Raw genomic sequence first — 19,310 nt, 5'->3', positions numbered from 1 at the left:
CGTCTCTGTCCCAGCGGGCAATGCGGGTGCGGAGTCACTCCATGGAGACGATGGTGGGCTCTCACCGGCACCGGAGCCCGGGGGGGAGCGGAAGTGTCCCGGCCAGCCTGAGCGGGGGGGGGCTGACGCAGACCAGCACAGAGTGCACTAAGAGCACTTACACGGTAATCAGGGGCGTCGGCGAAAGCGATGGGTACAGGGAGAGGCCAGGGGACACAGAGCAGAACAGGGAGGAGCACTGTGGGATCGTCCTCGCTCAGGCTGAGGCTTGGAGCGATCTCTCTCAGGTCGGACAGGCCGCCTTTTTTGTTGAGCGCGCTGATTGCTAATGAGTGCCACCCGCTGTTTTCTCTTCCCTTCTTCCTGTCTTTCCCAGCCCCCGGCGCTGTCTGCCAAGTCACCCCTGAAGAGTCCGGTGAAGCGGCGGTCGGGTCTCTTCCCACGGCTGCACTCCAGCACAGAGAGCCAGACAGAGAGACATTCGCGCAGGTCGGACACACAGTCACACGGTCACACACACACACTCACACACGCAGACAGAATCTCTCACACGCACACACACGCAGACAGACTCTCACACGCACGCACACACACACACGCAGACAGAATCTCTCACACGCACACACACACACACGCAGACACACGCATACGCACACACACACACACACACACACGCAGACAGAATCTCTCACACGCACGCACACACACACACACACACACACACGCGCACACTCACGCACACACACACACACGCACACTCACGCACACACACACACACACACACGCACACACGCACACACACGCAGACAGAATCTCACACGCACGCACACACACACACGCAGACAGAATCTCTCACACGCACACACACACACACGCAGACAGAATCTCACACACACACGCACGCACACACACGCAGACAGAATCTCGCACACGGTCACACACACACACACACACGCACACACACACACGCAGACAGAATCTCACACAAACACACAGACCACAGATGCACACATATGAACACACATTACAAATGCAGACAGAGACAGACAGACACACACACACACACACACACACACAAACACAAACACAGACACACACACACACACAAACACAGACACACACACACAAACCGCCATGACTTCTGCACAAAAAATGTTATTCCGCTTGCTGCTATTTTTGCAGTGACCAAAGGACCTCAGACAGCAGCCATCTGTCGCAGGAAGTGAGGTCAGAGACATCTTCAAACCCGAGCTCTCCAGAGATCTGCCCCAACAAGGAGAGGTGAGAGAAGCACACAAAAAGTACTTTTGTGTGTGTGTGTGTGTGTGTGTGTGCGCGTGTGTGTGTGTCAGTGTGCGTGTGTGCGCTTGTGTGTGCGCGCATGTGTGTCAGTGTGCGTGTATGCGCTTGTGTGTCAGCGCATATGTGTGTGTGTGTGTGCGCTTGTGTGTGCGTGTGTGCGCGCATGTGTGTGTGTGTGCGCACATGTGTATGCACGCATATGTGCCTGCATGCACGTAGTAAGGACAGAAAAATTGTATCTATGGCAATATTTTAAGACACAACAGCTAAAATAAGTGTGCACATATACAGTATGTATGGAATTAAACATGTTTCCTGGGGTGTTGGAGGGAAGTTTCCTTGGTGTGCATCAGTCTTGGCATATTCAGGAAGCACAGCGTTACGGTCCCCCCCCCCCAGTCTACTGAGCTGCCGAAAGCGCCCCTTTAATGTCATGTTTTGTCCCTCTGTATGCAGGCCGTTCATCAAACTGAAAGACTGCAGCAATCGCGCCAACATCTCTCGTTCCTCTTCCAGCACCAGCAGCTTCAGCAGTGCCACCGGAGAAGGAGAGGTCCTGGAAGAGCTGGACACTGTGAGTGCAACGGCCAGGGTGGGACCGGGGACCCTGGAGCCCAGCACAGGGCTGTTGAAATACATTACATTTTACATTACATTATTGGCATTTAGCAGACGCTCTTACCCAGAGCGACTTACATCAGTTACAATGTCATCCATTTATACAGCTGGATATTTACTGAGGCAATTGTGGGTTAAGTACCTTGCCCAAGGGTACAGCAGCAGTGGCCCAGCAGGGAGTCGAACCGGCAACCTTTTGCTCACGACTCCTACCCCTTAACCACTATGCTACACTGCCGCCATAGCGTTAAATAGGGTTAAAGCATGCTGTAATGCATGTGCTAACAGGACTGACACAAAACCAGAATCAAAGTAGCTCCATTTAGTTATACGAGGCTGCCTTTCTTCTGGTCTGACACCAGTAAATGGGCACAGGCATGTCATAGTCTGACTTAAGCCTCTTTTGATAACCCTGTCGAGAAGGACATGAGTAATGGTGGAAGAGCGAGAGAGCAGCATAGTCTGAGAAGGTGAAGACATGAAATACATGGCGAGGACAGGGCCAGACCTCGGTGGGCTGGAGGGGGAGACATTCTGATGAACAATAAAGGTGTTTAACATTACATAACATATTACTCACCTTACATAACATTGTTTATTTGTTAATCTTGGGCTTAACGCGCAGCTGCATATGTACAGAGGTGATTTTCCAGTTCTCTGTCTCTCACTACCTACATTACATTACATTATTGGCATTTGACAGATGCTCTTATTCAGAGTGACTCACATCAATAACAGGTTTTTACAATGTCATCCATTTACACAGCTGGATATATACTGAGGAAATTGTGGGTTAAATACCTTGCCCAAGGGTATAGCAGCAGTGCCCCTGTGGGGAATTGAACCAGGTCCTGCTCCTTAACCACTTTGCTACACTGTTGCATCATGGGATAACAGTGACCCCCCCACGCTCTCTCTGCGCCCCACCCTCTCCCTCCAGAGCGGCCAGCCCTCCACAGCCTACCCCCCCGTGTACAGCCCCTCCCTCAGCGTGGAGAGCCAGGGTTCCGGAACCCCGGTCATCATGTGCCGCAGCCCAACAGGTAACAGAACGCTCTGCCCTGTGGTGGGCTGTGCCCCTACTGAGCATGTGCAGCTACCCACTTCCCTTTCTGCCTCCTGCTTTATATTCCTACTGCCTTTATATTACATTACATTACTGTCAATTAGCAGACACTCTTATCCAGAGCAACTTACATAGGTTACAGTTTTATCCATTTATACAGCTGGATATTTACTGAGACAACTTTGGGATAGGTACATTGCCCAACCAGCAGTGCTCGAGCAGGGAATTGAGCCAGCAACCTTTTGGTTACGAGCTCTGCTCCTTACCGCTATGCTGCACTGCTGCCACATATGCTTGAAAGACGCAATGACATCCCGTGTTCTTTTTCTCTTTCACGCCCCAAGACTTGAAGAGTAAAACATCTCCCAGGTCCAACTTGAAGTTTCGTTTCGACAAGTTGAGCCACTCCACCACAGTAAGTGTTCCTGTGGAGGTGGGGGTAGCTGAGCCAGTGCTTCTAGCACTATACCCTGTGCTGTACAATCTGCATTTATCATTTTATTTTAATATCAGCTGATGACAAGACAAACAAATGATTGTGACATCATAAATACTGATAAAACCAAGGAATGTTTCAAAAGAAGCAATAGTGTGATTAACATGAGTAAGACAGAAGGTGAGTTAAAAAAATAAATCAAAACAAGAACATAATAGTATATACCAATTGTATGTCAATATTGCTTGCCAGTCTGGAAGATGAAGCTGAAAAGGATGACAAAATGAGAAATGACTTGTGACCAAGACACAACAAAGAGCAAATTGTAATGAGATGATAAAAGTATAACAGCAACCAAATTCCATTACTGTCAAACAGCACTTTGAAACAGAAGCACACTGCATGACAGTAAATAATTACTACTTAATATATCCATATTGGGTTAATATTCTGATAAGGTAAGACAGACAGCAAAGGATCGGCTTCCTAGATAGATCTTGTGTATGACACATTAGGCGCAGGGGAAGAGACCTGCAGTGTCCCTAGTGAGTCAGTCAGGCAACAGTTGTGATGAGGTAATGCTTACTGACAAGGAAGAGATCTCTGGGGGAAGGAGAGTCAGAGGGAAGGTGTTGTATCTCGTGGGACATTGCTGTGTCTCTGTTTGTGTGTGTGTGTGTGTGAGAGAGAGAGAGAGAGAGTGTGTGTTTGTGTGTGTGTGTGTGTGTATGTGAGAGAGAGAGAGAGAGAGTGTATGTGTGTGAGAGAGGGAGAGAGAGTGTGTGTGTGTGTGTGAGAGAGAGGGAGAGAGAGAGTGTGTGTGTGTGTGTGTGTGTGTGTGAGAGAGAGAGAGAGAGTGTGTGTGTATATATGTGTGTGTGTGTGTGTGAGAGAGGGAGAGAGAGAGAGTGTGTGTGTGTGTGTGTGTGTGAGAGAGAGAGAGAGAGAGAGTGTATGTGTGTGTGTGTGTGTGAGAGAGAGAGAGAGAGACAGAGAGTGTGTGTGTGTGTATATGTGTGTGTGTGTAACTGGTGTGCTGTTTTCCTACAGGGACACTAGTAACAACAGAGAGGTGAGAGCTGGGCAAGGAGGAAGGAGCAGCTGGTGGGTTGTGTTCTGCCTCTCTCTTCTCTCCTAGCATCACTTCACACCTCACTTTCATTAGGACATGATTGTTTCCCCTCCCACCACTCACTGTGGCTGTCCTGTGCTTTGCTTTATTATGTAGCTGTTGTGTACTGAATTGTAAATGAATGCAGCACATTGGAGTCTCTCTCTTGTTCTCTTTTATCCCGGCAGTAGCTGCTGTCTAAAGGCCAAGTGAATCTATTCTGGGAAAAGGCAATGGAAAGAGGGGAAGAGATCACAGGCGGACTGAAGACACCAACCACTATCTTCATCATCACAGAGAATCAAACCTTTCCAGGGTTAGAAAAAGACAAGGAAATGTGACCCAAAAAAAAAGACTACAGAGAGGCAGTGAGTGAGGGAGACTCAAGGCATCAAGAACTGGAAAGGGAAAGAGGGACATATGAACAGATCTCAAAAGACACAAGATTATCTGCCTTTCACTGTCTCATTTGCCAAGATTTTCTAAGAATTCTGTCAGGTTTACGATAATACTCCATTCCTTATCAATGAAAAATATAGCACACAACCCCTATTTCTCTCTCTCTTTCTCTCCTCCCTCCCTCTGTCTCTCTGTCTCTCTCTCTCACACACACACACACAGGCACAAACACTCTGGAGAAAAATGAGCAATTATTGCTGCGTTATCAGCCACGGTTAACAATGCCTTCGAATTCCACCTAGTATAGATGAGCACAATCCCCACATATTTACCATCCCAGAGTACGCAGTGTCCTCAAGCACTGAAGAAGGATCAGCACTTGAGGGCACTCTCTACATACAGTACATTGCTCCAAATGCATTGTGTTTGACATCACTATCTGTCGCTCACTCCCCAACAGCAAGGTACCCCGTTTAAGACATTTGCACACACACCTCAGTGGTGCTCTACTGTCTTCATCAATCACTTTCACCAAGTGGAAGTGCACTATATACACAATTAATGTTATAATGAGAGGTAGAGAGCTGACAAATACCTTAAAATGACAATGAATGGAACTGTAACCCTTCCTTTCATTTCTTCTGTGGTATTACAAATTTTCTTCTCTTAGCTGCTCCTGACCTCTACTAGCACAGACAGATATACACCTGGAATCACCTGTGGTATGGTCTTACAGCTTTAGGTGTAGCATACTTCATTATCATCTGTAAACATTTTACATATGTTCAGCAACGGGCAATTAATTATAACATGCAGTGAAATGCAACAGTTGAATTCTAAGCTAAAAGGGAAAAATAGTGAACTAACTTGTGCATCATAAATAAGTATTTCGTGCTTATTTGATGTATCAATCAGATATTTCATGGGGACCTATTGAGAAAGCGTATGTGACCATAATGATAATAACCTATTATCATCATAAAGTCTTAAGCACAGTCCAAATAGATTTCAGGTTTTAGAACATTTCTCACTAATTTCATCGTATTTGTCCTAAATCCATAAACCGCCAAGCTGCTAAAAACCTGTCAGCAAGATATTATAATAACAGGAACGAACCCATGCAAATACGACCTTGTGGGGAACTAAGAGGCCCCCCTTGAGAGACGGAATGTGACCTTGAAATGAAACTAGTAATCTCAAAAGTATTGGTATATCTTTAGTCCCTCTAAGTGGCAATAGCCATAAAAAAGCCTTAGATGCCCATTCTTGTTGCTGGAATAATATTGCTTGTTTGCAGAATTCTGCTCCATGTTGTACAAAACCCACGAAGTTCTACATGATCAGAAATAAAATGAGATATGTTGCAGTTATAGTTTTCTGTTTGTCTTATAGTTTGAGGCATACCCGTGCTCTTCAACATTCTGTTGTTAAAGAAATAATTTATTGCTGTTTTAGCACATAGCCTTTTTGTTGTTGTAATGTACAAATGAACTATTAAAGTATATAAATTAATAAAAAATACATGGAAATATCAAGGCAATTATTTAAAGAGAATAAATCTTGTATATGTATATTTGGTTATGTTATGTGTCATGCAGATTTGCTAAATAAAATGTTGTATTTTGTGTCAGTTTCGGGTGTTTCCTTTTTTCTTTAATAGAGAATCGATATTAATTGCAAAGGCACTGATTACTTATGGTTTTTTGCTTGCGTTGTACTCTACCTCACTTGTAAGGCGCTTTGGATAAAAAAGCGTCTGACAAACAAACAAATGTAAATGTAAATGTACTGTAGAAACAGGCAGCTTGCAGTATCCAATCTAAACAACCTGCTGATCCAGTATAAGAATATGATTTTACCATATCAAACACTGCAATAACTGGGGGAAAAACATTATCCTCCCCTACGGCACAGTAATACATTGTTACAAGAAAAACAATATTGGAAAATTAGTTAATATACTTTGGTATTATACGTTACTGCAATGGTAGTTAAATACGCCGGTTATAATAACTCTTTTCTAAGATGGATCCGCTTCAAGGGACAAAATATTCCAATATAATATTTGTGACTTGTTTCATATGGCTTCTTGGTCACAGACACTGTAACTAGCCAGCGGCTGAAGCTAACTATATAGAGAAACGGTCCTTGGTAGCCTGTTAAATACAAACTCGGATAAATTGATTTCGAAATATTTGCCCTTTACAGCACACGGCCAGTGTTCGGCACTGTTGCCTGGTAAGCGGACATCCTGTCACTCTTGCGTCGTTAGCTTGCCGGAGCTTTGCTAGCACGCTACTTTCCTTGCGGCAAGGCTGTGCGACTGGGAGAAGCGGCTATGGCGGCAGTGCGCAGTTTGCGGGTCTCCGTGAAGCCCGAGAGCGGCTCGGATCGCTCGGAGTCCGATTCCGACTCGGACTCGGACCGGGATCCACGCGAACCAGAGCCTATGGAGGTGGAAGAGGGCGAACTGGAGCCGGAGGACATCCCGATTCGCCGGTCCATCAAGGAACTGATACCGGTAAGTGAGCAAGGCCTCACCGACCGCGGACTCCAGTGCTCGCTGGAGATTTAGGAGAGAGGTACTACACGCAGGCATAAGATACTGAACTTACCGGTGAGGGCAAACATCTGCGCCTCGACTTGATTGCTTTTACGTTAGACTGGAGATCCTGCGTAACGTTTCAGCATCTGGCTAACGAACGTTTTGTCGTCTTTAATAGCCAGCTAGCTACCTAGCTAGCTATTTTGGTTTCGTAATTCTGAAATCTGATTAGCTAGCTAGCAGGTTGGCTATCTTGTGTGTAGCTGTAATCTGGGTAGCCAGCTATGTTTGGTAGTTAACGTTCGTTATTGTTGCTAACTAACTAACCAGTTTCCAACACTAGTTATCATTGGGTATCAGCTTGTGCTGCAAACAGTGGTGCTATCGCTTTAATTGTCAATGAACTGCTTAATCGAAAAAAAACAAAATTCTGAATCGATCTGTTGAACTTACTTGTATATTTTACTGAGAATAACCAGTTGTTGAATGGCATCGAACCGAGACAAGAAGCTAGCCAGGAAAATTACCTCGATCATTTTGGGCAGCTAGCTACTAAGCTAGGAGTCTAGCAAACGTTGACGGTGATCTGTTACCTGGTTTTATGTATTATGATCAGCGTGTGTAAATGCCGCAGTATTCTTACAATGAAACAATGTCTTCAATCTTTCGGTAGGATACCAGCAGACGGTATGAAAACAAAGCCGGGACCTTCATTACAGGAATCGATGTGACTTCAAAGGTATGGAGGTGTTTTCTGATCGCTTTTACATGTATGACATGGTCTCTGGCCTCTGACAGATGCTCAGCAGTGTTATTTATTCGCGTCAGTCAATTCTGGCTTTCCAGAACACCCACGTACAGTTATACACAGAAGTTTCTGAGTGACTGCCTGACGGCAGTGACCCTGGCGTTGACATAACAACATCTGATGTCTCTGGCTGCAGGAGGCCGTGGAGAAAAAAGAGAAGAGGGCAAGGCGCTTCCATTTCCGAGCCGAGGGCAACCTGGCCCAGAGAAACGTGGTGCTGGACAGAGAAATGATGAAGAAAGGTGGGGCTGACGGATATATAGGGCATCCTGCAGTTGGGGAATTTTTTGAAGGAGTTGAGACAGATGGGCCTACTCCCTACTGTGTGATCAGGGCAGAAGCATGTGTCAGGGGAGGGTAACCGTTCCAAATGGTGGGATGCAGCCCTGTGAAATGTTTAGGTTTCTAAATCACCAATTAGGGAATACCTTGAGCAGGACTAATTGGGCCGAATAATTGATCCATCTGCCGTGTTCAGATGAAGCTTGAGACTGGGGTTGCCGGTGTGAGGTGACACTGTCTCTAGGCAAGAGATACATGCCACAGCCGATACCTCTTTGTGTTTGTTCAATAAGAAATATGGGTTCAGTAGCTGAGGGAGGTGGCATTTGGGATGGGTGTAAAATATGTAAAACATTAATTTCTAATCTTGAGTTAATTTATTATATTGTACGCATTCATTGAAATTAATGGTTCAGACCTTGACTTTTCATGCACCTTCCACACACCGAGTGTTTTATGTTTATCCCCATTGCTGTGTGTCCCCTTGTCTCCACTAGCAATCCCCAAACTACGCCTGGAGGCCTTGTATCTCAGCGGTGTGGATGATATGAGCACTCAGGATATTTTTGGGTTTTTCAAGGAGTACCCTCCTGCCCACCTGGAGTGGATCGACGACACCTCTTGTGAGTACCCTCGTTGTACTGACAGTGTGTCACGCCTGGATGATCTGAAAAAAGATTATTCATAATAAGAACAGTATTTTGATGATGCATTTATCCAAATCTAATAAAACAACTTTACCAAGTCACAGATTTAAATTATGTAAAGCCCCTGGTACACTGCATCCAAAGCATTACCCTGCATTCATCCTCAGCAGGCTGTTTTGATTTTAAATTTTAGAGAACATAATTTTATTACATTTACAAATAATCTTTTAGCAACATACAGGTGTTGGATAAAAAAGAAACAGTTTTTCAGGCTAATATGTTAGTATACAACAAATACAAAATTCAGAGTCAGAAATGCTGTGAATTGTTTCCCTTTTCTGCATCTGCTTGCGGAGAACTCTTAATGCACATTGAAATATTGTACACTGTATTTTAAATAGTAGCTATACACGATTGTAGGTGTTTAAAGGTTGTTTGTGAGTGTGTTGCTTTGTACGCGAACACCTCCTTATTTTGATCTTATTTCTTCTGCGTCTCCCAGGCAATGTGGTGTGGCTCGATGATGTCACTTCCACCCGTGCTCTCATCAATATCAGTCAAATGCCTGACCCGACAGCCACCACTACACAGACCGCCAGTGCCGAAAAGACCGACCCACCTGCCCAGCAGCACAGAGGTTAGCGTGATCGGCAGCTTGGGTTTAACTAAAGACGCTGGCACGGCGCCCAATGGCAGATCCTTGGGAACTGACACCAAGCCCTTTGTTTTATTTTCCACCTCACTGCTTTGCGGTGTTTTCAGTAAAGCGGCTCTATAGAGATCGGAAAAATTGGCGTCCACATGTAACAAGTGGTTTTGTGCAATGTAGATGAGAGGTTTTTCCTGCTTGTTCCTCTCTTGCTCAGCACGGAGGGATCGTGGGTCAGAGGAGGAAGAGGAGGACGAGGAGGAGGACGGAGAGGTAGGTGACGACGACGGAGGTGTGAAAGGAGAGAAGAGTAGTGAAGAAAGCGAAGGAAAGGCCAGCGAGAGTGAAGACGAGGCAGTGAAGAAGCCAGCGCCCGAGAACACTGAGGTAAAGTGAAAGGAAGGAGTGTTACCGAGAGGGGAAAAAGATGGCGTGCTGCACCGCTGAAAGCACGCAGATCTTTGTTATTTATGCCCGTGATCACACTGTATTCCAGACGGACTCATTATCCCAGGCTGAGAGAGAGTCGCTCTTGCGCAATGACCTTCGACCCACAACCAAGGCCTTCAAGGGCAAGAATCTCTTCCTGAGGTTTGCCACTCAGGGTGAGTGAATGGCCAGGGTGCTGGCTCTGCCTGAGCCTTTGCATACTGGCTTTGAAACGTTGAGCGCGCAGGACGATGCACTGTTTACTGCTTACTGCCAGTGATAATGAGAATTGAATGTTGGTATGTGCGTTGTGTCACTGTCCTTTGTCGTCATGCTCAGATGATAAGAAGGAGCTGGGGGCGGCCAGACGGAGTCGGTACTACATGAAGTACGGAAATCCCAACTATGGTGGCATGAAAGGCATACTGAGCAATTCCTGGTGAGAGCACACACACATTAGTTATGTCACAATCGCATACCAACACTCAGTTACTGCACAAGCACATTCACAAACGCTGTTCCAACACCCCAAGAAGAAAATTGGGTATTAGTGAGAAATGGAGAGGATGTCACTATTATCTAATGCCGTGGATACAAATAGTCATGACAGTGAAGTCATGGTCCACCATTAAGGCACAGGAGTAGGGGGAGAATTGAAGAGAGGGGCAAATGGAGACAGGTGGAGAAGGGGGAGGTGGGAGAGGAATGCTTTAATAATAAGACCGCACCATTCTCTGCTCTTCCACAGGAAGCGCCGGTATCACACACGGAGAATCCAGCGTGATGTGCTGAAGACCAAGAAGCCCCTCATCGGGGACAGCATGGGTCACACGCCACCGTACACACACAGACACTCTGGTGAGATGGCGTGCGAGGGGCTGTGTGTGTGGGTTCAGCGGGGCCAGGAGGCACAGACTCTGGCGGAGAATAAAGACTTGAGGCAGAGAGAGAGATGTCAAGGCAGACAAAATCGTCTTCTTGTCTGATAAACTGACAGCACAGATAGTTTCACTTGGCATGCCACTGACCAGCTGGGGTGACACTGAGGTGACGGCCAGAGTGGTTCTTTGCACTTTACTCTTTCCCCAGATGCGGTTTTGTCCATGAGTAAATGGTCCTGCAGATCTTTCATTCAAGCATATTGAAAGAGAAAAGTTGTATACTGTTATTTCCTTTGACTGGTATCAGTTGGTTCCTTTAACTTCCTCGTCCTTTCTAACATTTACATTTACATTTACTTTCTAACAGACCTGGTGAATCTACCTGAAGAACCGATAGAGGAAGAGGAGGAGGAGGAGGAAGAAGAGGGAGAGGACATGGATGCAGAGGACAGAGTGGTGGAGTACCGGGAGGACCGGGACAGGGACAGGGACAGAGACAGGTTCAGAGATCGAGAGCGCGAGCGAGGTCAGAGAAGGCTCGGCTCGACATCTGCCTCCTCGGACTCTGACGAAATGGACTATGACCTAGAGCTGAAGATGATCTCCACACCCTCGCCTAAGAAGAGCATGAAGATGACCATGTATGCAGACGAGGTGGAGTCCAACCTCAAGAGCTTAAGGTGAGGCAGCCACTAGGCTACTCATTCTGCTGGTAATAGTCAGTTGAGTGGGAAACTTATTCTGATTTGTTTTGGCTTGGTAGTTTGTTCGTCAAATAGATAGTTGCACAGTAATAGAGGGAGATGACATTAGTCTGACATAGTCAAAATATCAACTGGTATGCCAGTCAGCATTTTCTTACTGGGCTCTATGAAGAAGTGATGGGAGGACTCGTGTACCCTGTATTTGGTGGTGACGCCTTGTGCGGTGAACCAGTAGACTGTCATTGCTCTCCATAGGAAAACGCTATGCTTGGTGCAGATTTCGAAGTCATTGATTTCTCGTGACAGTTCTTCCAGTTTTGGGCCGTGCTCTCCCATCACTACTGTAAAGTAGCACATGACATCAGTCACACAAGCTTTGACGCTCTTGATTCCTAGAAACTCGACGCGTGGAGATGCCGGGCACGGCAGCAGTGTGAGGAACCGCATTGGGGTTGGAGCCGGAAGTGGGACCAAAGGAATCGGGGAAAAGGTGACAGACGTGAGGCAGCTGCTGGAGGAGAAGCGGCAGGGCCTAGTGCAGCACCGGAGCCAGCAGCCCTACGTACCCTCAAGCGCTAAGACAGGTCAGTGTCAGGGATATGGGGGCACACACACATAAACATAAACACTTAGATGGAAATCAAGTAAATGTGCTTTGACTTAGGTGACACTGCAGCTCCTGGTGAAGGCAACTTTTTGTGTGTAACCCTCATTTCCTAGTCATTACATTGCATTTTACATTTACATTTATTCATTCGGCAGACGCTTTTACCCAAAGCGACTTACTCCGCCTCACTTGTACAACACAAGCAAAAAGCCATATAAGGAATTAACAGACACACACGTCTGCACACAAGTTTCAGCTCCCGCATGAGTCCGCATGGCCGGACGTAAGCTCAGTTTCTGCAGTATGTGCAGGGGAGAATGTAAGGAATGTCAGAACCCAGCCCCGTGTCTCCGCTCTTGCTGTGTGCAGACGTGCGGAAGAGGCTGGGAAAGAGACCCTACTCCCCCGAAAGCCGCCGTTCTACCTCGCCGCCCGCACATCGAGGTCACGCCCCTCGCCGGGAGCCCCTGACAGACGTGCACAGCCGGCTGGGTGTGCCCAGGCACGAGTCCCGCAACCCCCACTCCGAAATTCCCAAAGACAAGAAGACAGGTGAGAGACGCACGAGTAACCGGGGGCTTGCTTTGCACCCGACCCCTCTTATTCTGGCTCCCGCATCACTGCTGTTCCACACCGCTGTCTCTTTTCCAGCATTTTACACTCTCAGGATGCTTCATTCCATTTCATCTGTTATGCAGTTTTTCTTGCAAACACAGTGTTTATAGGAGGCGTTCGCCAAATTTGAAGAACTTAATGTGATGGATTAAACTGCATCTACCGTGTTGGTAGCACTGAACTTTGAAATGGTTAGTGATGTGTGTGGTGCTACTGCTGCTGCTGCTGTTATTAATATTATAGCTGTGTCACTATCAACATTTTCCTCACGTTATGCGCTGATCATTGGCTCCTCCCATCTCTCCTGTCAGGTGGGCTGTGGAGCAGGCTGGGTTCCCCCCAGATGGACAAACCTCCCCTGAGGAAACCTGCGAGCCGGGTGGGAGGGGCCAGCAGCTCGGGGGGCGGGGCCGAGGAGGAGGACTCTGAGCTGCAGAAGGTGTGGGGTGCCCTGATCAAGGAGAAGGAGCAGCAGTCGCATAAGATGAAGAAGAGTCGCCTCGACAACCTGCCCTCGCTGCAGATCGAGATCAGCCGGGACAGCAGCAACGGCTCGGACAGTGACTCCTGAGAGACCGGGCGAAGAGGGCAGGGGTCAGGCAGGACCGCGGGGAAGGGAGGGGGGGCGGGGGGAGCACGGAACAGCGCGAGAGTGCGAGAGACGGACAGACCAATCAACAGTACGGGAAGGGGACCAGACTGGCCTTTGGGAAGAAGATGCTCACCTACTACAGAAAGGAAGGCCTTCTCCATCTCACCGCTCTCACCCCCCTTCCTCTCTCTTTCCCCTCCACTGACTCTCACATTCTTTTGTCGACTACTGCTGTTGCGCTCCCCACCCGTAATGTTTAGAGAAGGCTTAAAATGATATTTCTTTCTCTTCAGAAAGAGAACCAAGAAAGACTCAACTGTTTGAATCATTGTGCTATACAAGAATGAAATATTGTCATTTTTCCTTGTTTAAAGAGAAACATTTGTCACCATTTTTTCTTGGGGGTTATTTTTTCCCACATACAAGAGGCTAGGGGAGAAACACATCAGGCTAGTATAGGCTGCGGGTTGCATAACCTTTCCTGTCCCCGAGATGAGAAATACCCCTCATGGAACGCAACAGAACCTCCAGATGAAGGACAGCTGCTCTACAAAAGTATGATGGAGAAAAGGGTTAGTCGGCTCCTAATGATAGCACCATACATCTGGAGAAAATCCTGAAAGCATGTTTTCTTCCATGGGGGCAGAGTCCCGTTTTTATCTTTAGGAGGCGCAATGCCTTTAAAATTTCCGTTCTCGCTCTCAGCCTCGTTCTGGCTGTGTTCCGTTGGGTGCGGGTGGTCCAGCTCTGTTCCTGCGGAGAAAGTCACCAGATGCCTTTGATGCACGATCACCGTTAATTAGCCGACTGATTCAGTTTTAGGTAGACAGGGAACTGGTTGAAACCAAACACATTCCACTTCTCCTGAACCAAAGGATGTGTGTTTTATTCATGTTTATTTTTATTTATCCTTTGTGTAATCAGGTGGCTCTGTTGAGATTAAAAAGTCTTTTTTTTTTAGAGCGACTTTTCCCTTTTTCACAAGAGATGCAAGAGATGGTGCAAAACGTAACAAAACATCTACACAACATGCCACAAGTGCAAAGCATAAATCCTTAAGCGCAGTGATAATGTTAGTTATAAGTTGCTGAGCATGTATTCATCAGGTGCTATTGTAGGACTAGCAGACTACACGTGGTCTGCCTCCCAAGTGTAGAGAGTAGGAGCTGAAGTGGTCTTTGCTGAAAACATCAAATCTCTGACGCATACAGACATGACATACAGTGCTTCTGTGTCCACTGGAGTTTGTCCTGCCATATTTTTTTATATTGTATTTTATTTGTATATTTCATTGCTCTACCTTTGAGCCTGTGGTTTTCTCAGCAGAAAGCATATGGACCTAGCTCATGAGACACATTAGGAGGACAATCGTGGTTAAACGACTAGGTGCAGTTAAATTCACCCTGATTATTCTCGTCCAATGTAATATTTGAAATTAAGAACATTTTCCAGAATGGTATGTAAATGTTCTGAAATCTGTTTGTTTTGGGAAAAGAAAAATATATATTTTGCCATATTTCAAGTAATTCATTAGTGAGAATCAAAGTGCATACACCTGACCTTAGTTATTTAAGCCTTACAAACTCAAACTAAAATTTCTGGTGTTTTCAAAAGTATATCTAATTAGCATCGTTGCTTGGGTCTTCATGATCCTTTTTTGGCATCTATATTTCTCACTTTTCCAACTGATTTTTTTTCCTTATGCAGTATTATCTTGTACTATACCAGAGGTATTATTGCAATAGGAATCAAAATGCATTTAGCTTGAATCATACCATGTTCAAAAGGTAAAAATATACAGTGTTAAAGGTTTTATGATTTGTTTTACATTTTTCGTACATACTTTATTGTAGGCCATTGACAGGAAAAGTGTGTTGGATCGCTGCTTTGTTTTTTCATACTGGAATATGAGAACATGGTCATAGGGCTTGCACCAGCTTAAATTGGACATGAATTCATATTTGCTAGCGCAATGCAAAATGCGAGGCTGAATGATAAAAGGTTAATTCATTCTGTTCTCGTTCATGTGTTTCACGGTAAACCCTTCCTGATTTGGTCTTCAAAGAGCTCTGACTGTTTAGCTGAAAGAGGGGGGAGGAAGACTCCTTGATTTATTGGCAGACAGCCTTCTTATGGGGTACTCAGTAGCATCACAACCAAATCTGTTTAGGTGTTCTGCAGTTTTTATGCCCAGCTGGACAAGCAGTGCAGCCTCATAAAACAAGGTCAAGTCTGTGAACCCCCTAGACAGGGTTGTTTCAACCTCTCCCTTGACCTCAAGGACAAGAGTGAGGCATTCTATGAGACACATTTCCTGAGCTCTGGATCTGATCAGCACAGCATAATTCCCAAATGCCTCATTCAGATTCCTGTAACCCATTTGGACTCTGGGACCATACCCTTGTCCCGGGGACTCACTGTCTGTGCTGGTCTCCCCTCCAGCTGAGCTAATTACATCTAGTTGAGCTGTAATTGAATACTGATCCGAATTTGTCATGTATTCCTGCTATCGATAAGTTTTGTTGTTTTTTTTTTTGTGTAAAAAAAAGGGTGAAACATTTTCACGTTTGCTACAGCCGTAAATATTAGTTTTCATTTTATTGAAAATTTGTTCGCCTGTTAAGTTGGAATATAACCTTAATACATAGAACAGCAATTTAAGCTTCATTAATGGAAGCCCTAGATTTACCAAAATAATTTTAGAAAATACCTGTTGTTATTTCATTGGCATATAACTGATAATGGATGCTCAGGTTAGTGTTCAACTAACTGCTCATTTTTTGCTAATTTATTAAAAGTTTGAATGAAAGCCAGTTGGCAAACATTCTACTGTACCCTCCAGTAAGAGTAAAATTAACCTTTAAATAGCTGATTAGTTTGATATTGGTTCTACAACATGTTTATTTTGATAAAAGTATTGCACAACCACTTGTATGGCTGGGAAGTGACACTGAGCCTTGAAGTTGTCTACAACAGGTCTGTTTCAGAGAGAAGTGTTTATGAGATGTGTCTTAATGTGTTTTTGAAATAGCACATCATTTGAAAGTCTGATAGTGGTTGTTGGTGAAATGTGGAGCCACGGTTAGCAACCAGAGGTTTGCAGGTTTCATTTCCTGTTGCTTTCAGGACCAAGGTGGATCTGAAATGCCCCAGGGACTATTTCTGTTTTAAAATAAGTAACGTCTGAAATGCACATCACTCCCCCTGGATAAAGAAGGCGTAATATATATAGAGTAAAAGGAAGACTGCATTGCAAACCATAAATACACAGCCAACATTTCCAGTCGTTGGACAACATTTTGTAAGTTATTTCACAAGTACCACAGTTCCCCACCAATGAAAACCGTTTTTGGCCCTTAAAAGCGGTGACGTCGGTGCGTACGCAAAACACCATCGACAGGATTTGTGGAATACGTCACTAATAGGGGGCTATAAATGTGTGTGTGACCACGCGGGCAGTCTCTTCACCGGTTAGTCGGCAGATGGGAGCAGTTAGGAGGTTAACATTTGGAGACACGTGTTTGCAATGGAAAAACAGTTTATGGTTATTTTAAAACATTTTGGCATATATGGTATGGCTTCCACTGTAAGGCCTCGTCATGTAGTTTGCATGTTTGGCAACTGCAATACATTAGCCGGCAGGTTAGACCTGCTGTTCTGATTTTATTCATGCCTGCTGTGTGCTCGGGAGACCACATGGGCACGACTGAATTTTCGCCACTTTTGTGGGTAATTGGGTAAGCATTTTTAATGTTACCTAGTTATAGCTCTTATCATCGCTTCGGATAGGTTCTTTGGTGGTTTGATGTGACGTTAAAGACATTAAATACCAGCTATCTTGATCGTGTACAAGGAGGCTACATAGCGACTACTTTGCTTAATGACGGCCATGTCTGAATTCGGTGAAATGTGAAAACGGCCTATTAACTATCTGACCCATAATGCAAGGAAGCCTGCGACGAAAAGGTTTGGGTGGGTAACTTTAGCTAATGTGTCCTGCGTACCTCTTAGGTGTGGGTGAGGCCTTCGCTTTCCAGTGGAATATGAAGTGGAACAACGGAACGGAAGCTGCTCAAGGTAATATAACTGAACTGCTACTGTGTACGATGTGTTTTCCTAATTAGTTGCTGCAAATGTTGCACGTACGTTTGACAGTTAATATAACTTAGTGTAGTAGCAAACCGTTTGGATCGTGTGCGTTTCACGCACTTTGCAGTTTGCCTGTCGTTATTGAGTCAATCCAGAATTTTGCTGCTATATTCCGTAACGGAAACAAATTTGCTATGGAGCTAATGAGCCGTCAACTGAACTTGTTTTTGCAACAATGTAATGTCGCTGTGATGAAAACCTTGAATAGGAAGTGCCGTCCGATGCGATAACTGACGATTTCAGTTACTTGCTCTGAGCGACAGAAATGAGGTTGCCCAAATGAGGTGATGTTTAAGCAGATTTGGTGAACGACGTAGAAGTTGATTTTTGTATTTCCTTCACAGGATTGTGCTGGTCCGACGTCTGACTTGGGATGCCGGATGCCGCTTTGAACCAGATGGGTGCGTTTGGCTTTGGTCAGTTGTGGTTCAAGCAAATGTAATTTTGTATTGGTATAAAGTTCACATGACTGTTGAACTGTTGAAGTGGCAGAGCAGTTCATTGCCATTGCGAAATGATGAAACCAAAACTGAAATTAGCTGGAATTACCGGCAGATTGTTCAGTGGTGATATTTGGTTTTCTGAACGTATATATCCTGTACTACATGTCATAGTCAAGTAGCCTTATCCATGCAAGTTAATAATTCTGCTTTTTACATTTTTTTCAGAGGTTCATGCTGTGGCTTGACTTTCAAGGTATGTTGACTGTATTTGAATCTTTAATCAAATTAATAGAGTTGACACAGCTTACTTTTCTGGGCTCTCCTTTTGATGTGGCATTGTTAGTGATGAAACCCAAACTGAAAAAAGCTGGAATTACCGGCAGATTGTTCAGTGGTGACTTTCGGTTTTCTGAACATTGCTACTATTCGCATTGCACTGTCCATCTGTATGAATGAGGGAATAAATTTGATTCACATGTATCATCTCCTGTTTTGCAGATTGTATTGATTTGGGACCATTTTTTGGATGGACTTCCAACTCATCTAAGACACTTGGGTGTTCAAAGCAAAGCACACTGTTCTCTACACTCCTGTTGCAGAATGTCTGGTCTTTCCAGGATATTGAATTTTCACTGCAAACTGAAATTGTTTCTAAAACTTGTATTCATTGGATGTCATTGACCAATTGTACATGTTGTATGCAAATTATAAATAAACATGCTTTGTATAAATTTGGGTCCTCTTGAATCAGCACTGGCAGTTGAATAAAGCACAGCTTGTTTAATTCAAATTGTATTGCAGAGAATCTACAGGATGCATATGTTAAACACTTGAATTTGTCATCTAATTTGATCTTGGTTTAATAATGTTAAAATGCATTTGGAAACTATTGACTCTTCACATTGACCAGGTTTGGTTATGAACTTGTTCTATATCGAGCACATGCTTTGGGTTAAGAGCATTTCAGTAGTCTGACGCTCTCTTGGTTGCCCATACATTTTTGGTGTTAAGTTCATCCACTGGCATT

General features: G+C 45.0%; 2 protein-coding genes, 1 long non-coding RNA gene and 3 other non-coding genes across 13 annotated transcripts in view; all 6 read left to right on the top strand.

Annotated features, from left to right (window-relative positions):
- The window catches only part of LOC118774082 (rap1 GTPase-activating protein 2-like), a 72,609-nt gene extending 66,227 nt beyond the window's left edge, over nucleotides 1-6,382 (top strand). For 3 of the 8 annotated variants that reach the window (XM_036523200.1, XM_036523198.1, XM_036523201.1), the window contains 8 exons: nucleotides 15-164; nucleotides 377-489; nucleotides 1,183-1,281; nucleotides 1,759-1,876; nucleotides 2,861-2,963; nucleotides 3,331-3,401; nucleotides 4,473-4,526; nucleotides 4,722-6,382. In XM_036523200.1, the coding sequence (XP_036379093.1) occupies nucleotides 15-164; nucleotides 377-489; nucleotides 1,183-1,281; nucleotides 1,759-1,876; nucleotides 2,861-2,963; nucleotides 3,331-3,401; nucleotides 4,473-4,481 (663 nt within the window). In that variant the 3' untranslated portion in view covers nucleotides 4,482-4,526; nucleotides 4,722-6,382. The remainder of the gene's footprint in view (nucleotides 1-14; nucleotides 165-376; nucleotides 490-1,182; nucleotides 1,282-1,758; nucleotides 1,877-2,860; nucleotides 2,964-3,330; nucleotides 3,402-4,472; nucleotides 4,527-4,721) is intronic. The other 5 variants (XM_036523202.1, XM_036523203.1, XM_036523204.1 and 2 more) reach the window with 3 other exon arrangements.
- An 834-nt stretch (nucleotides 6,383-7,216) lies between these two features.
- On the top strand, nucleotides 7,217-13,997 carry ncbp3 (nuclear cap binding subunit 3). Its single transcript, XM_036524485.1, has 13 exons — nucleotides 7,217-7,453; nucleotides 8,151-8,216; nucleotides 8,422-8,527; nucleotides 9,065-9,190; nucleotides 9,717-9,851; nucleotides 10,081-10,250; nucleotides 10,360-10,468; nucleotides 10,632-10,731; nucleotides 11,041-11,150; nucleotides 11,541-11,853; nucleotides 12,274-12,461; nucleotides 12,854-13,036; nucleotides 13,411-13,997. Exons 1-13 carry the CDS (start codon nucleotides 7,271-7,273, stop codon nucleotides 13,668-13,670), a joined length of 2,049 nt encoding a protein of 682 aa, XP_036380378.1. The 5' UTR covers nucleotides 7,217-7,270; the 3' UTR covers nucleotides 13,671-13,997.
- Nucleotides 13,998-17,175: 3,178 nt separating this feature from the next.
- Nucleotides 17,176-18,975, top strand: LOC118773952. Its single transcript, XR_005004792.1, has 5 exons — nucleotides 17,176-17,428; nucleotides 17,703-17,768; nucleotides 18,185-18,241; nucleotides 18,509-18,536; nucleotides 18,782-18,975. It is a non-coding gene; the product is annotated as an uncharacterized LOC118773952 (long non-coding RNA).
- LOC118775824 lies at nucleotides 18,025-18,098 on the top strand. The gene has a single exon (XR_005004888.1). It is a non-coding gene; the product is annotated as a small nucleolar RNA SNORD49 (small nucleolar RNA).
- Nucleotides 18,353-18,427, top strand: LOC118775786. Its single transcript, XR_005004852.1, has one exon. It is a non-coding gene; the product is annotated as a small nucleolar RNA SNORD65 (small nucleolar RNA).
- On the top strand, nucleotides 18,624-18,698 carry LOC118775787. The gene has a single exon (XR_005004853.1). It is a non-coding gene; the product is annotated as a small nucleolar RNA SNORD65 (small nucleolar RNA).
- Nucleotides 18,976-19,310: the final 335 nt, after the last annotated feature.

Source organism: Megalops cyprinoides, chromosome 3, assembly GCF_013368585.1.
Source record: "Megalops cyprinoides isolate fMegCyp1 chromosome 3, fMegCyp1.pri, whole genome shotgun sequence".
In the NCBI taxonomy this organism is placed as follows: Eukaryota; Metazoa; Chordata; class Actinopteri; order Elopiformes; family Megalopidae; genus Megalops; species Megalops cyprinoides.
The sequence above is the reverse complement of the archived record's forward strand: the minus strand, read 5'-3'. Positions and strand labels throughout refer to the sequence as shown.

Coding starts and splice junctions, on each gene's coding strand:
- ncbp3 (XM_036524485.1), top strand. CDS start 7,271: ATGGCGGCAGTGCGCAGTTTGCGGGTCTCCGTGAAGCCCGAGAGCGGC. Junction 10,469..10,631: donor CCTGAGGTTTGCCACTCAGG/GTGAGTGAATGG, acceptor CGTCATGCTCAG/ATGATAAGAAGGAGCTGGGG. Junction 12,462..12,853: donor ACCCTCAAGCGCTAAGACAG/GTCAGTGTCAGG, acceptor TGCTGTGTGCAG/ACGTGCGGAAGAGGCTGGGA.